This window comes from Ostrea edulis, chromosome 1 (genome assembly GCF_947568905.1).
Source record: "Ostrea edulis chromosome 1, xbOstEdul1.1, whole genome shotgun sequence".
NCBI lineage: Eukaryota > Metazoa > Mollusca > Bivalvia > Ostreida > Ostreidae > Ostrea > Ostrea edulis.
The window spans coordinates 96,944,334-96,962,407 of NC_079164.1; the positions used below are offsets into that span (position 1 = coordinate 96,944,334).

At 34.3% G+C, this 18,074-nt stretch overlaps 1 protein-coding gene across 9 annotated transcripts in view; it reads right to left on the minus strand.

Annotated features, from left to right (window-relative positions):
- Positions 1 to 18,074, minus strand: part of LOC125672187 (uncharacterized) — a 40,247-nt gene that overhangs the window by 18,717 nt on the left and 3,456 nt on the right. For 2 of the 9 annotated variants that reach the window (XM_048908350.2, XM_048908332.2), the window contains 11 exons: positions 17,857 to 17,930; positions 11,349 to 11,378; positions 11,151 to 11,219; positions 8,409 to 8,512; positions 7,866 to 7,930; positions 6,672 to 6,853; positions 6,238 to 6,303; positions 4,218 to 4,355; positions 2,657 to 2,716; positions 1,279 to 1,366; positions 311 to 486 (listed from right to left, as the gene is read on the minus strand). In XM_048908350.2, the coding sequence (XP_048764307.2) occupies positions 311 to 486; positions 1,279 to 1,366; positions 2,657 to 2,716; positions 4,218 to 4,355; positions 6,238 to 6,303; positions 6,672 to 6,853; positions 7,866 to 7,930; positions 8,409 to 8,512; positions 11,151 to 11,219; positions 11,349 to 11,378; positions 17,857 to 17,930 (1,052 nt within the window). Of the gene's footprint in view, positions 1 to 310; positions 487 to 1,278; positions 1,367 to 2,656; positions 2,717 to 4,217; positions 4,356 to 4,719; positions 4,843 to 6,237; positions 6,304 to 6,671; positions 6,854 to 7,865; positions 7,931 to 8,408; positions 8,513 to 11,150; positions 11,220 to 11,348; positions 11,379 to 17,856; positions 17,931 to 18,074 lie in introns of those variants that run through there. The other 7 variants (XM_048908357.2, XM_048908339.2, XM_048908374.2 and 4 more) reach the window with 4 other exon arrangements.

Below are 18,074 nucleotides of genomic sequence, written 5' to 3' on the forward strand. Positions count from 1 at the left end.
ATGGGAGAGATTACTGCAACTTGTTTACGAATTGCTGGGAACCGCCTAAATAGCCATCATTGTCTGTATGGCGCAATCTGACTGGCTGATAGTTCTCATGAATATTCCAAGCGAAAGGTCATGCGGACATGACCCCCTATGGGATTATGTCAGATCCTATTGTAGCAATTGTGAGCGTATCCTGGGATCTGATTTTAATTAGATTGGAAAAGAGCTAACTTCAAATTTAAATATTGAAAGAATATTTCAAAATATTTGATATTTTAAAAGGCACTGATTATTTTCACTTTTAAAAATTCAATGAAATTACCCATTGTTATGGAGTTCCTCCATATTTGACGCATTCCATTCTGAACCCAAGTACAGGTGATCTTTGATTAGTGTTGGAGAATCCATCTGACCCAGAATTCTCATCATTTCCTGGTCAACATAACTCTTGTACTCAGAGAGATCCATTTCCATTGCTGCCTCCAGTTGTTGTCGTATCTGTTGAATAATTAAAATATGTAATACTGATACAGTGTTTATAGAACTTGAACTTGTGTTACTGTCAGTCTGTTATCAACTTGTAATAGCGAGCAAAGCGACGAGCTCGCTCCAATGATTACACAAATGAGTCACGTGATTTGCTCTTCATCAGCTGAAAAAAGATGAGTATTACCCATAATACTTCTGGAAAAATGTCGCCGTCACTGCGGTATACTTCATTGACAATCCCGTAATCAAAATAATTAGATTGCTTACAAAGTACTATAAACGGTTTTAAATTCCAGACAAGCTTTCTCATAGCTTCCAACATATTGTTTTTGCTTGGTTTGAGAGCAGAAGAAAAAATAATGCAGCTAATATGACGTCACAATGTAACTGTTTACATCCACCGTGTTATACATGTATTTCCCGCGTTAAATGAAGAGGCGGGTAAAATATCTATAAGTCGTATTGCAAGATGTTAATGGGCTTCGCTCATCTCAACGGTCACACTGTACAACATAATATAAGTATTGTTACTCGATGTTGTTCTGATTATGTGAATCACTTATATCAGTGTATCAATAAGACAATTGTTTTAACTTTTTATTAGGTCTACTAAATTCAAAAAATAATAATGAGAATTTATATCAGTGCATCAATAAGACTGTTTCAGAATTTTGTTAGGTCTACTAAATTTAAGAAATTGTGTAGATAGGACTCTTGCAATTCAATGTGGAACCCTTATCAACGGTGTGGTCCATTGATCTCTAATATAGCAAACCAGTTTACAGGCTTTTAATCACTCACAGCTTTGCATGTTGCTTCGTCTAAATCCATTCTCATCATAACGTTCTTCAGTTCTACATTCAGCTTCTTCTTAAACTGTGACTCCTCACTGAAAGTCACATGATTCAGAAGTTAAGGATTCGTACACCCTTATCAAAATTGTCATTAGGAAAACTAATACTGAATATCAGGTTTTTTCCACATGCATCTAAATTCCGCTTTGTTCACGACGATTTCCGAATTGTGGTGAATAAATCTTTGTAAATTTGATACAAAGTAAAGTTTTTGTAATAGTTATATAGCATACATGTAATAGTACGGTGAAAGTTCTGTGTTCAGTGTGTTTTGTTTCCCCTTATATCCGACAAGAGCCAGGTAACAGGTATGTGAGCCTCATTGTTTATTTAATAGACGACGAGTTAATTAAATGGGTCACGTTCCTTACTACTATCAATGTATAATTATACCTGAGCTACTCATACATGTAACGTTACATGATGTATGACTGTTTTAAACTCTGAAAATAATTATTGATAAATAGATTGTATTACAGCTACATTCACTGGAGCTTTGTCCAGCTGATATATCGGAGGAGTTCACTCTGTCCAGCTGATATATCAGAGGAATTCCCCGCAAAACTTTCTGCAAATCGACTTATCTACATTACTATGAAAGGTGAAGATAATGATTAGTGATTTACGTTACTATACCAACAATTATACATATTTACTCGAGTGTAAACAACATGCAAAATTGTTTTTGAAAAATGGTACACAGCACAGGTGTATGATCAGCTGAGTGGGTCTTCCGCAATTGACAAGGCGAAGGTTAATCTATCTCTCACCCGGATGAAGCCACTTGGAGTGAAATGGCTGACAAAGCTCTCTAATTACATGTGAACTGAACAAAACCCGAAATCGTCAGAGAAGGAGGAATATCATCCATATTGAGATTTAATTATAATGTGACATTATACGTACAAATGCTGGCATCTTTTTTTCCAATTCCTTCATAAGTTTGAATAATCATAAATCATATTTTCACTATGACTTTGAAATAGTGAAAATTTGATTCACATAAACTTAATATACTCTTTTATGTTCTGATTCGTTGAAAAAAACCGATAAACGGTAATAGAATATGTATTCTAAAGTTGTGCTGGTCTAAAAATTAAAAACATTTAGAATTAGATTAGAGCCCCTGTGGGTCTCAAATATATGAACAAAACCTTTGTTTACTGACAGGTATACAATTCTAAAAGGACAAATTTTACATCCATGGTGTATTTCCAGTTTGAAAATTTGAATTTTACCAAAGCTGTCTATATTGAATTATCATAAGGATCTTTAATTCACAAATGTATGATTTAGAATATATCTCTTTTTTTATGAAAACTTACTCATCAGTCTCCACAAATACAGGCATTGACTTGAAAAATTCCACATCTTCATTTGTGTACCTAAAACCACAATCGTTTACACATTACAGAAACTGTAAACATGTCCAATATTTATTTCAGGGAACTTCACTTGACAGTTAACAAAGTGTTTTAGTGACCTTTCTGATCACTAAATCTATGTTGTGTTGTATATAGTTAATGTTGGGGGGGGGGGGGGCAAATAAACACAAAGCAAAATCAAAAACAATCTTTGGAACATAAAATGCATTCTTCGTTTCTTGTGTAGAAAAAAAAATAATAATTACGAGTTTGAAAGAATGGTCCTAGTTGAACTGCTACACCCCAAACCAAACACAAATGAAATGGGCTAATGGGTGATGGAAGATGTGCAATGCTTCTCTGACAGTTACATATTTTGAACCCAGGTGAAAGGGGAAAACCACCTGAGACGATTTTAAATCAGTAGAGGTCTTCCTCATCCAATTGTGAGTCTGTGTGTAAAATTTGTTGATTTCACACGTAAAGTTTGTGATTTTAAGTGAAAAAGGAAACTACTTGAGCTTCAAGTGAACAAGGAAACCACTCATGTTATCAAGTTTGCTTGATCTTCTAACCCAAAATTATCAGGGGTCATCCTCAGCTCATGGCTTGTCTAGAAATGAAATACGCTGAATTCAGAAGGAAAAAAAAATCAATTATGATTCGGGAACCATTCTCCTAATGAAAGTGTCCGGTACATATGACTTTGACCCTTTGATCCCAAATTCTATAGGGTCATCCTCACTTCATGGCAAATCTCTAAATGAAATAAGTGACTCCAGGTCATTTATGACCTGGAAATCAATTTTCTGTATTTGAATCGAATATGGTTGACCTTTGACCCAAAATTGTTAGAGATCCTCCTCATTGCATGGATGGTCCAAGTGAAGTTTGGTGACTCTGGGTGTAAACGGAAATCACTTAAAGACCACAAACTGTCTTGTATCTAATTTGCTTGACCTTAGACCTTTTGAGCCTATAATCAAGAGGGATCACCCAGGTGAGTCCGTGTGTGAAGTACAGTGACTCCAGGTGATATGGGTTCATTTTTGGTGGGTTTTTTTTTTAACTTGTTTAACTTATGAGATGCACAGTACTTGTAGATAATTGATATGCTAGTATTTAAAATTGAATTTTGAAGACAAAATGCATCGTATTATTGTTTGTAATATATTCACAATTAATGTTTAAAACAATTCTCATTCACATTTGAATGCCTTTGCAATCTCAAGTTTCTTTAAAATCTTTCATAATTTCCATGAAACATCACCAAAATATAGCCTCAAAATAAATGCTTATTACTGGATATTGCTTTCCATAAAGTTCTATAATAGTTGATGTATTTATTGAACAAATTCAATAAACATCATATGCTTGGATATATAGACTCCCGATACTTCTTAAGGCCTAGAAACTAATCAATCTAAGGACAAATGCACAGCTCGATTCCAGCATAACCCTTACCCCCTCCGCTCCCATATAAACTCTGTTTGGGGAGTGTGTGTCTGTAATGAATTCTCACCACTCTGTTATCTGTACGCGACTGGATCGGAGACTCGTCGATTCGTAATATCCGGTCCAGGTATGAGACAACCCGGAAGGGATATATCGATTGTCACGAGCTATCTTCATTATTTTGCTCAGGCTTTGTAAAGCTGACCTGAAAACAATTAAAACTTCCATAATTAATCATTACAAAGTACAATGACAATCTAATTTGGTTATTATGTCATCGAATTTTTTTTATTTCCCTTAAACAATAAAGGAATTGCAAAGTAATGTATCCCCTTCAATGTGTTTTAAATGACCTACATGTATGTGAGCTGTTTTGAGAGTATTATCCATGATCATTACAAATTAGTCATTAAATGTCTTTATTATACATTTCCTGACATTTCTGTACATAAAAGTAATAAGATAAAACGGTCTATTTTCCTGTAAATCTCCCCTTATCTGAGGACCACTACTTGCAAAATCAGTGCTACTCTTTGGGACTACCCCCTCATTAATATTCACGTTTTCACCAATAAAATGCTTGATAAACAGAGCCTTCCAAGTATCTTGAGATCTGTGAAGTCAAACGTCAGAAAAGATAAAACTGGAATGATGGTGGAAGGGAGGTTGAGCCTTCCAAGTATCTTGAGATCTGTGAAGTCAAACGTCAGAAAAGATAAAACTGGAATGATGGTGGAAGGGAGGTTTGGAAATTGGTATAAATATTATCTTTAAAGGCAACATGTGACGTTTATCTATATTATATACATACATGTACCGTAGGTAATTTTTTGGAAACATTTCAGATACAATTCACTTGCATCTTATATCGGTTCTACAAAAAAAATTGGGGTATATTAGGCCAATTCAACTTAATTGATAGATTATCATCCCCGCCCACCCCTCAAAAATCGGCCCGTCCGGATTTTTTTTTATTTTGCGGAGCTTGCGATTTCCGGAAAATTTTCACGTCTGACTCCGGTATTTACACTTGTTGTTTACATTTCCGGTATAGCAACATAAAAAATAGATCACACTACGGTTTTCTTAATTTCTCACCTTCTTACAGGCGTAAATGAAAGGAAAGGACTAATGTGCTTCATATCTTGAAGAAGTTTGATATCTTGAAGAAGTTTGAAATTAAAGCTTAACCTCGAATTCGTCTGTGAAATAAGCATAGGTCCATCTGGCATTAAATGATCCACTACTTGTTTGTCATTAATATTTTTCTCAGAAAATAAAAATAAAAAAATAAAATCCTCCCACCCGCCCCATACTTTTTTGTGACCCTGGATGATAATCTACTAATTAAGTTGAATTGGCCTTACCAGTCTGGTTTAGAGTTAGGATATTTTGATAGTGTCTGGTTGTGACGAGTAAAAATGTTAAGTCATTTACTTTGTATTACAGAAGGTTGTGTATATACAGTAATGAAGCTATTGTAGCAACAAATGGAAGAAAATCTTTGAATCAACAAGAGATCGAACCTGGGAGGGACTCTTGTATTGCTAATTGTGAGATGTAATCATCGAGCTAAGCAGACTGATATACAAAATATAGTAACATTACTACAATACAAAGTTTAGTAATATTACTGCAATACAAAATTTAAACCTATTCAAGAACTCTTTGTATCAAGTAGATGAAAAAATGGTTTTAAAAAAAAAGTCGGAACGTCTATATGACCTTAAATTGTTTTTGTATAATAAAACAGCTAAAAAAACACAGGGGCTAAGCCCGTTTTAGGCCCGAACTCTGTGATACCATAAATATATCTATATTTATGGTATCACAGAGTTCGGGCCCAAAACAGGCTTAGCCCGTGTATAAAAATAAATAATTTGGGAAATAGTATAATAATAGCATATAACCATATTATATAATAATAGCATATTATAATACTATACCCATTCTATAGCTGTATAATGTAGCATAACAGGATTTTGGTGCCAAAATTGGGTCATTTAAGTATATGTAAATTTAAACATTTTTTTAAATATACAAAAAGTCTACACATGTTCACTTCACTCAAACATTAATTTTCTTACCACATGGCCTGAACAGAGACTGGTTTGAAGACATGTAACTTGCCATCAGAGGACACAATGAAGCCACTGAAAATTCAGGAAAGAAATCTAATTTCTGATAAATCTACTTGTAAGTAACCATTCATAATGAATCATAATTTTAGCACCGTGAAGATACATTTCTCGCACCATGAACAAACATTTCTCACACAGTGAACATACATTTCTCGCACTGTGAACAAACATTTCTCGCACCGTAAACATACATTTCTCACACCATGAACATACATTTCTCATACCGTGAACAAACATTTCTCATACCGTGAACATACATTTCTCACACCCTGAACACACATTTCTCACACCGTGAACATACATTTCTCACACCGTGAACATGCATTTCTCACACTCTTCAGAATAGGCTGACAGACCAAAATCAAAACGTCAAAACATACCCGTCCCCATCGAGCTTGATGGATGTGTCTGCATAAATAGGGTACACTAGTCCTATAGTGGCCGTTGCCTGGCAGTCGATGCCCAGTATCACTGATTCCTCCTCATCCTGTCGTCCAATACACGATACCACGGCCATGTATCGAGGGTTACCAGAGGCATTAGTTGTTTCTAACTTCACTGCCTGAAATGTAATTCAACTTTCTGTCACATTTCTGTTTCACAGTGCTTTATGTATCTCAAGGGTTCTGCAAGATGGGACATATCCCCTCACAATGTCAATAAGCTTTTTATATGGAGTTCTTTAGTGACCTGACCTTTGACCCCAAAATCAATTGTGGGACTTCCTCTCTTGATAACAAAGCTGTATGTGAAGCAGGAATCGCCATCATCATTTTTCTGTATGGCTACGACACAGTAACAATGTGTGTGACACAGTACGCGACACAGTAAAAAAATTAATAACACGGTAAGATTCGCACCGATCGTGAATTAAAAGCAAGTAAAAGTCATACCCAAGAAACAAGAAAACTATCAAATCAGAACACATCGCTGATTTTAAATGCCTGTATCAATTTCAATAAGACAGTAACTCAGTAAAACATGTATCAATATTTACATTTCCCGGTTTTTTGCCTTTGATATCTCCACTAATTGTAATGAGAGCCATTTTCTCATGAATGCGCTGCAGTTGTGAACATTGCACTAATGAATCTTGATAAGTATAGTATGTCTATCTTAACAGCTGGGAATTCCAACAGGAATGAAAGTAGAATGTAAATATGAAAAATTTCATTCTTGAAAATACATGTGAGTATGAACTGAAATGCTTCATGCCAGCATACATTTCATGAGGCACTGGAATGCTTCATGGAGTGTGTTGGCTTGAAGCATCACAGTTCATCTCTCATGAATTTTCAAAAAATTTAATTATAACTTTAAAATGAAATGCTAAACTTTAAAATCAACTGCTAAAGAAATATATTGCCTGTCATCTGAAATCTGCTAGACATCTGTAATATAATAAACAATGGAAATGTCTTCGCTTAAATGAATAAAATATGTATGCTGTATGCAGAGTGACATAATGCGTTGGAGCCATCCAAACCACACCTCACACACTCTGCTTACAGGCCTAGAAAAATATCTTACAAAGCAGCTGACCCCCCGAGGTGCTGGATTGTCACAACACTCACTATTTTGATTGTGTCCTGTGGTCGTAGTAGGTAAAACATGAACTGCAGATGACTCTGTATCTCGTCTAAAATCAAACATGGAGATAATTATCACAGGTTTCGAACCAACGGAACAAGTCAATAAAGTATCTCGTCTGAAATCAAACATCACAGATTATCAATCAACGGAACACATAAATAATGAATCTCGTCTGAAATCAAACACTGTGACCATTATCACAGATTATCAAACGAATGGAATGATCACAGATTATCAAACAAATGGAACATGTCAATAAATGCTTATAAAGAACAGCCTCAAATTTACCCAGGAAGGTTAGTTTCTTTCATCAAATGCTGTTTACAGAAGAAGAAAATAACACATGTTTTTTTCTGTATTCAAATAACACTCTTTCAAATCATGTATACTAGAAAGTACCCGAATCTCAATGAACATACACAAAAATGTGTTCATTTGTAGAGGATACCCTCATTCTAATTTCATAAATAAAGGAATTAAAAATGCATTTACCATATGTAAATTTTTACTAGAAATGACCTTACTGTCACAATTCTTTGTTATCCTTTTGGAAGCATAGCCTGACTCTTGTTCATTCTGCGGCAGAATCAGAGCGGCTCCTTTAACTGTGAAGTAGCTCTCGCTGAAACTAGAAATGAAAACTTCACCATTATGAGGTAATCAGGCATTTATAAAAACTAAACATCTGACAGACAGCTAAAGATAGTCGATCCCATGCTAAACATAATCAGAACAAGGTAACTTTCTTATAATAAAACTATCTATGAGTCATATTTTCTTGATTTCTATTTCTTTTAGGTGAAGATGAATGAAACTTTGAAAAATTAACTATAGTGTAAATTTTTAAGTAATCCATATTCAAGATTTTATTACTGACACATGTACCAAATCATGGCATGCATATACTTTTTAAATTCCTGATATAAAATCAGAGTTAAATCTTCATAATCTTCTATAGTGCTCTCCCATCACCCATAATAAACAGGTCAACTAAATAAACAGTCATCTAATACTGTTCACTAGCAACATATACAATGTTCTATTCATTATTGAACACAAGGTGGTGGTAGCCCAGCGATTGATTGTACACTAGCTACATGTAACAGATGTTCTGTTCAACTGATGGCAGTATAGCCTAGCAGTTTATTGAACACTAGCAACATATACAGATGTTCTGTTCAACTGATGGCAGTAGCCTAGCAGTTTATTGAACACTAGCAACATATACAGATGCTCTGTTCAACTGATGGCAGTAGCCTAGCAGTTTATTGAACACTAGCAACATATACAGATGCTCTGTTCAACTGATGGCAGTAGCCTAGCAGTTTATTGAACACTAGCAACATATACAGATGTTCTGTTCAACTGATGACGGTAGCCTAGCAGTTTATTGAACACTAGCAACATATACAGATGTTCTGTTCAACTGATGACGGTAGCCTAGCAGTTTATTGAACACTAGCAACATATACAGATGTTCTGTTCAACTGATGGCGGTAGCCTAGCAGTTTATTGAACACTAGCAACATATACAGATGCTCTGTTTGACTGGTGGTGGTAGTGGTATGAATAACTGAGAGGTCTTGTGTTCAATTCTCGAACCCCCTCTCCTCATCAAACCTCAGACGTTTAATATGTGTACTGACTGCTCTTTTGCTGGGTACCTGGTACCAGAAGCAACCGCTATTGGTCTTTAGGATGTGACCTTGCTGGGTACCTGGTACCAGAGGCAACCGCTATTGGTCTTTAGGATGTGACCTTAAAAATGGCTAACAAATTTGAGACCCCATTGAATGAGAAATCCCACAGTGGGATGTAAAACAACACAATAGATGTTCTTTTCAGCTTTAAAAAAATATTGAATGACACCGGTTTTTAAAATTGTATGATAAAATATTTGTTAGAAGCCTAACTCCTTTTGTTACATTTTATTAGTTCTGCACTTTTAAGCCAACTGGTAAATCTGCTCCCAGCCCCACATGAATAAAGATTTTTTGCCACCAGCTTTGAAATAAGTTTCCCTTTCATGTATGCAATATCAGAAACACAATCATAAATACAAAATATTATGAGTCTGTTGCAGTGAAGTTTATGAATCAGACACTATATGAGATAAACTGCTCCTTTGTCCAAAGACATGCTCTGCTGATAAATGTTTTCCAAATGTCCCTTTCAGTTAAATGTTTGACATTGCAGCATAGAGAAAAATATCATGTTCCATCTTTAATATGATGCTGTATAACAGTTTGGTAATGAGAGACTGTCATGCAATAAGTTCCATTAGTAATATACGTAATCAACTACAAGCATTAATAGAATTGGACATTGTCAACATCTTCCAATTCTGATGAAGACTGTGAGCTATATAACTAGAGATATATAACAAACATTAAATCCTATCTATCTACATGTATTTCACATACACAAAACTGTAGGACAATGGTTGAATTCATTCATTTGTTAATCCATAGGGCATATCATGACACATACATATATAGTATCATTATGTCCATTTCACCTGATACTAGTCAAGAGGAGAATGCACACAATGGACAGATTATGATATGACGTGGTAATAAAAAGCATGATTATATGGTAAATAATTCAACTTATTATATAGCTAATATTTCTTTTCGTAATATAATGTCCAAAATTGTAGAGTACTTTAGCATGCAATACCTGGAACACCTTTTAAAAAATGATAGAGTCCGTACTGAAATGTTTCGAGTACAAGTTCATGTTATAGAACGCGAAGTTCTGAACAAAGATGGCAGACCAGCTATCCGTTGGTAAGCTCTGGTAGCCGGTTTCAATATATCTACGATCCAGTATCAATTAATTTTATAATATTCAGACTCCGATTAATAATTAAGGACCAGCAAATATCACAATTTCGGACATTTCACATGCATTAATCGATGCAGTTGGATGAACAATGATAACGTCTGTTACTGTGATATTGAACACTCGAATCAGTACCAATAATACTCCATTTTCTAACTTAATGAGAAAATGAATAAATGATCAATGGAAATATAGTTTAGCTATATAATAAAGGAGTTATAGAACTTATATTAGTAAATATTGGCACTTGTTGAGTGTGTTTGCAAATTATCAAACCCAACATGACTATAATATTCACTGATATAATTTCAATAACCCTATAGTACACCGTACAAGAAGAGGACAGACTCAGAGATAAACATACAGCTACACAATTAGCACAGAGAAGTGACATGCACGTGCATGAGAGAGACAAAACTCACGGCCTCAATTTGGAAATGAATCGGACCGTATGGAAAAATTTCTTGAGTTTCTTAGCAGCTGCTTTCATCCTGGAAGAGTTACGTTATTAATAAAGTCCATAATATAGACATCAAACAGGACATGCTAAGAGCAGACATATATGAAATGAACAATATCAATTTCAGGTGAATTTTGATGGACTATGATCCATCGCTTACCTTTCTGTTTCAACAACCAAAGTCATCCTGCTGTAAAATGCATAATTGGTCATTACCGATGACGATTTTATCATGAAAGGTTTAAAGAGCTATACATTATCACGCTTTTTGCTTGTTCTGCTACATCTGCTTTTTCAACAAACACTAATTTTAAAATAACCAATTTCATGACCCTGAACTCCAAATGACATGGTACTTCTGAGAGAGAATACATATTTTCATAATGATAAACTCATTTTATAAAGTTTGTCATGGATATGATCTAAAAGATAAAACAAAAAGTTTCATTGCTGGAGGACAATGTTTACTCAATATGGAGCTGCGTAATCTTAAAAGTAAATCCCTCTAATACATTTATTTTTCTGAAAGCAAGGATTTCTATATGCAGGAGATGTTAAGGGAGGCTCGAAGATGTTTTCACAATTTACAACATGTCCTTGTACGTTACATGACTGAGAAGTTTAATCCTTGTTTACAAGCTAGTCACACTCTCACGATAATAATGGAAGATGTTATTAATATTTCTGAAATACCCAAGAAGCTTCATCAATTATTGACTCTTTGACAATGTCTGACCAATATGTTATAGCCATATTTGATGATGAGTTTATGATAGTCACAAGTTTGAAGAATCACCAAGCACCCAGTACTCATCTTACAATTGACAATTCATCACCAAACACCCAGTACTCATCCTACAATTGACAATTCATCACCAAACACCCAGTACTCATCCTACAATTGACAATTCATCACCAAACACCCAGTACTCATCCTTCAATTGACAATTCATCACCAAACACCCAGTACTCATTCTACAATTGACAATTCATCACCAAACACCCAGTACTCATCCTACAATTGACAAGTCATCCCCAAACACCCAGTACTCATCCTACAATTGACAAGTCATCCCCAAACACCCAGTACTCATCCTACAATTGACAATTCATCACCAAACACCCAGTACTCATCCTTCAATTGACAATTCATCACCAAACACCCAGTACTCATCCTACAATTGACAATTCATCACCAAACACCCAGTACTCATCCTTCAATTGACAAAGAAAACTCCCAGAGATTACCATTTTGCTTAAATTACTTTAGACCACATTTCTAGTACAGAGTAACACCAACTTAGAGAAATGGCCATGATTTTGAGAAGTGGCAATATGGGACAGAGGGAATCATGCTATTGAATGGGGGAAAAAATTACGTATAGAATCCAACTAAAGACAAAATTTTACAGAGGGAAAATACAAATAGATGAACTGCTGTAATGAAAATACAACATGCCCACTATTCATCGGAAGCATCTGCTTCCTCCACTGCAAGTACTTGTTTTACATGTGTCATAAAAAATGCCCCCATTTACACAACATTGTGAGCACTTGAACACTTGTATCATGATATTGTAAAGTTCAAAATCAGAGAGCACAAAAAAAGGAGAAAAAACTCATTATCAAAAATATGAACTGCTATCAACCCCACCCCCCAAAAATTAAGTCTTTCCAAAAACATTGTGACCCTAAATAATGACAAACAGATACAGCTTCACTGAATCTTTTCTCTTATATTTCTTTTGAAATTGACATTGCTCTTATCACACAATGAATGCATGTTTGTTGCAAACTAGTTTGATCTGGGTTTTCTAATACCACCTGTCTGCATAATCATTACCAAATATGGAGTGTCATCAAGGTAAAAGGTGGCATTGGCTGTTCTGTTTAATGCAACGAATGGGTCAACCATGATATTTTAGTACTTAATTCTAGTTTATATTTCTAAAAAATACATAAAAATATAAACAATAAAATGTCTTTCTTTGTTGTTTCATCGGGTGATGAAGGTAGCAATCATTACTGTAACTGAAAAAATTCGTAAGTGGGTTATGTATTTTTTCTGCAATGCTTGCTACCTTCATCACCTGATGAAACAAGCAAGCATTTTATGGGTTTATTTAAATATACTGGACCTAGTTGCACAAAAGTTAGTTAAAGGGGTGTCTGAGTAGTGTGATTGGCAGTGGTTGTATGTGAGAGGGTATGGTGGTCGCCCACTCGGACACATGGGCGTCCTCCGGGTACTCCAGTTTCCTCCCACATAAATGACCCCCCTAGCGCAAACACCCATGCATCAAAGGACCTCATTGGAAATAAGCTTTCATGGGTTATCCTTGGTATTTATGTATATATATGTTTGTATTCATGTATATACCGAATAAACATTTATTTATTTTAACTTTTAACCGACAGTTAATGCAGTTAACGTCTAGTTAACACTAAATAGATGTAAGAGTTAATGACAAGTTCACTGTGGGTTAAAGTTAACTAACCTTTGTACAACTGGGTCCCAGTGTGCAGTTAATTCTAAATGTGACCAACTGACCTTCATGAATATTGAGTAATTATATAAAGGGCATAAGTTGAGCTGAGAAATTATGTAGATAGTGTATATTTATAGATAATTGTCAGCCAGATAAAAAAAACCATTATCCACTTCCTGACCCGATCAATAGATATCCTAGTCAAGGAAATATTCTAAAAGTGTTCATAGTCACAAGTCATTTTTGTCCATTGTCAATTCTATGAAATACATGTGTATGTAATACATTTTTGCCTTAAGATTGTGCAATCTATTTTAAGGAAATTTGCATCAAACATTTTGTTTCATCATGTTTATTTCTCCTATAAGTAGTAGTCTATTAAATTACCTTTATTTTAATTCGCAAGAGTTGACCTGAGTATCTGTGCACACTTTATGGGATGAGACCGCAAAAACTGAAGTCCCATGTCATAGCAGGTGTGGCACAACTAAGACCCCTCCATGCTCAAAGGCCATAAGCCCCGAACATTGACCTAAATTTTGCAGCCCTTCACTGGCAATGGTGACGTCTCCATATGAGTGAAATATTCTGGAGGGACATTACATAATATACAATCACACTCTATCAGAAAGCTGTAAATGTGATTTGATTATCACAGGTGACAATGACATTATTCATTTTGAAGTTTTACCCCCAAAATATTTTCCATACCCACATGTAACTATACTCATTAGTCAAAAATCTATCATCAAACAAAGAGAAGCATATTTTTGTAACAAGAGATCAAAGGAATTTGTAAATACTAATGCAGTACAGGTTTGCTATGTCCTTTTATAAAATGTCCTTAGCGAATCAGGCACTCAAAACTTATAACAAAGTCGACAACTGAAATTTTCCGCAAAGCATCTTTGCCTTTAATATGATAGCTTATATATTGCTGCACTGAAGATCTGAGGAAGTCACAAAAACAACGTTCCTTGTGTGTATATACACAGTGGACGTGGAGTCACAGTATTCTATTAGTACAGTGTAAATGTATTTGCTAGGAAAAAGTAAACATAGAAAATGCATTACCGTGATAAAAACTAACATTTTGTTTTACAAGGTTTACCCAGGTTCTTTTTATTTCCTTGCAGACATAGTAAATAACTGTCTAGTAAAATAAAAGCATTAATTTACATAGGAAAACTGGGGTTACTTAGTAATCATATTGTTTAATTGAAAAGGAAGTGTTATATTGTTTAAAGAGGAAAAAAAATACTGAGATAATTAAGAACTTTCAAAATTACACCTTGAGTTTCTAGTGTAAGCAACTTCAGGAAGCATCATGAATTCAGTTTCTGAACAAAGGAAAGCCTAATGAATGTTAACAGGTGCAGTTGTAAAGCAAGGCATAGTGCAACATCCACGATATCCACACAAATAGATCTATACTGTGGAGATGAAGACACAGAATTATTTTACCTGTCATTGGGGTCTTCCACTTGGTATAAATACATAATCCAATCACCCACTTCAAATGAATCCTGCCTTAATTATCTGACCACATCCTCTGACAAGGCAACAAACTTGTATGGTTTGAAATAAAAACCAGACTAATCGTTAAAATCCTTTGTTTTCTCTAGAATCAAACGGCAATAAATGCATATACATAGGCCTGATTGCCACAGTTCAAAAGTCTAACACAGCATGCAGATGACATTTACTGCACAGTTTGACAGTTCTAGGTTTCACTGTCAATGATTCCCATTGACAGCAAACAAAAAATAAATTCTGAGCATCACAAGTTCAAACTGTCTGTGATTCAAATTTTTCACAAGGCCATACCATGCCAAACAACTATTGCTTTCTTTTGCTTGAAGGGGTACGTGTTTCATACTTTCTGGTACTAAGAATTTAGCGACTTCCACGATGAAAATCTAAGATAATTAACACATGGTTCACTAGCCTATGAAGATGTTTATTTCTTTTTTCAAGTGTAAAATGTCACATCCAGATAGTGAAAATAAACTATAGATTAAAATTTACTCAAAGTATTCAGTTCACTGAATGCAATTTCTATCTCTTAAATTCAATTTCTTTTAAAAAATAAATTCCACATATCAACACTAAGATTAAATTATACATTAAATCTTTCTTTGGAGTAATTTTTTAAGTATCAATAAGTAGGCAGATTATATTTTGATAGAGCTTCATAAAACTGAACCTGAATTTTTATCATTAGAGCCAAACAAGGCCACAGTATTGAGTGAGATATATTGATTTCTGAATATTTATTTACATTTCATGTTGGACTAAAATTTATACATTTTGAAGTGGTGTGGTTGACTCAAGATGAAATCACCTGTCCTTGAGGATAATAGGTCAGGGTTTTCTTTATCAAAATAATGGACTCAATGATCGTGGGGCATTAAGAAAATAACATTTTATGGTTTGACAATAAAGGAAATTGTTTAGGCAAATTGTCCCATACATTTCAAACTAGGGGAAAGAGAAACACCTTTTAATTATCTCGGGGCTAATTTCGGATCAGAGAAGAGACACCTAGGAAATAAATGTAAACAAGCTGTATGTATGCCAGGCTTTAATGAAAATAAATGATTTTTCTAGATTTTGATAATAATTCATCAAACTTGCAGACTTATATTGTTTACCCTGTCTGACTGATGTCAGTATCCTATAATGCTATAGAACCACGCTGTCAATAATCAGTATAAATTAAAAGTGGAATATAACAATAAGTGCTACTCGCACAGGTTGTTAAACCCTTTTTTTATATATGAAGAACTCCTTGTTATCATATAAATAGGATGGATATAATATATATCCATGTGTTTCCTATCTGCAACTTGTCTCATCTCTGAAAATCATGGTCTTTCAACCAGCTTTCAATAAAAATGTTTAGAAGCTTGGGAAAATACTTATCAAAGTAACAACAAAGTTTTAAGTCTATATTCTTTTAAGATTTCACAGGGATTAAACAAAGGAAGTAGTTATTTCATTAAGAATATGTGACCTTGAACTTTGACCTTAAAACTTAAAAAAATATTTATGGTACATGTTATCCATAACTGTAACAGTTGGCACAGGCAGACAAAAGTAAGGACAAAATGATCACTTAATATAACTCCCACATCTTCCATGTGAAGCCCTCATAATTTGAATTAAAGTATTATTGTAATCTGACAATATACCAAGATTACATTTTTATGTTAATACAAAAATCTGCAAATGCTTTGGGAATACAGAACAATGTTTGAATTTAACAAAGATATTAAAAGAGAACGAAGGAAATTACATGACAATACTTCACCCATTTTAGTTTTTACTGCAGGATGTAATTACACTCTTTAAGTCATAGGTAGAGTAAATTTAAGGAATCTGGCTTGCCACTATCAGTCTCATCTCTCATCAGAACCTAACACAATTTATATAAATCAACCCTTTCATTATACTGAAATTACATGATAATGAATAAGATTGAATAACTACCGAGGTATATAACCCTTCGTCCATTACACCATGTCTAGGTACAAATTTTTTTTTCAAACTAGGTCAACAAAGAAATTTCGGGGACAGTGGAACAAAGAAAATGACACCAGGATGAAGATACTTTGCATTCCTTAAATACTAAGCATTAAATCAATGGTGTCTGGTTTACACAGTACAAACAAGCTATATGGGGTAACCTGCCTATTGATGCAATAAAACAAGACTTACAAGTGTAATGCTTCCTGTGTATATTAATTAATATTGATTTTAGGAAAAAATATCAAGAACTCAACAAAAGAAAAACCTATGTGATTAATAAACAGCTCTCAGGTGTTTAATTACACCAAGCATAAGTACATAAATAAAATCTATCACGCTATCGCAGACACCACAAATACATGTAATATTTCTATACACTACTTTATATATTTCACTCTCTGTGTATATGTATACATACATACACATAATATATATATATATATATATATATATATATATATATATATATATATATATATATCTCTACATATCACTTTTTGTATACATACACTACACAATTTCAATCTTTGTATATATATACACACTACATTATATATATCACTACAATTATCCAATCTAAATTTTAAAAAATCTGAAGTTGTTATCAAGTCCTCTCTTCCTTGTTAGTACATTGTACTTGTCACTGACCTGCGTTGTCGAGGGGGCGATGCGACTTTTCCTGCTGCATCAAGTTCATCGGCATCTTCAGATACCACCTCCTCCTGTTGAAATATAATGCAATTTTTTTTAACATACTTTGCCTATAGATGCAGGCTATTTGCATGGACAGAGAGGATGTCACATCTCATTACATCCATTTGCACAATATGCATTGTCCTGCACATGTTCTGTAAACACTGTTGTTA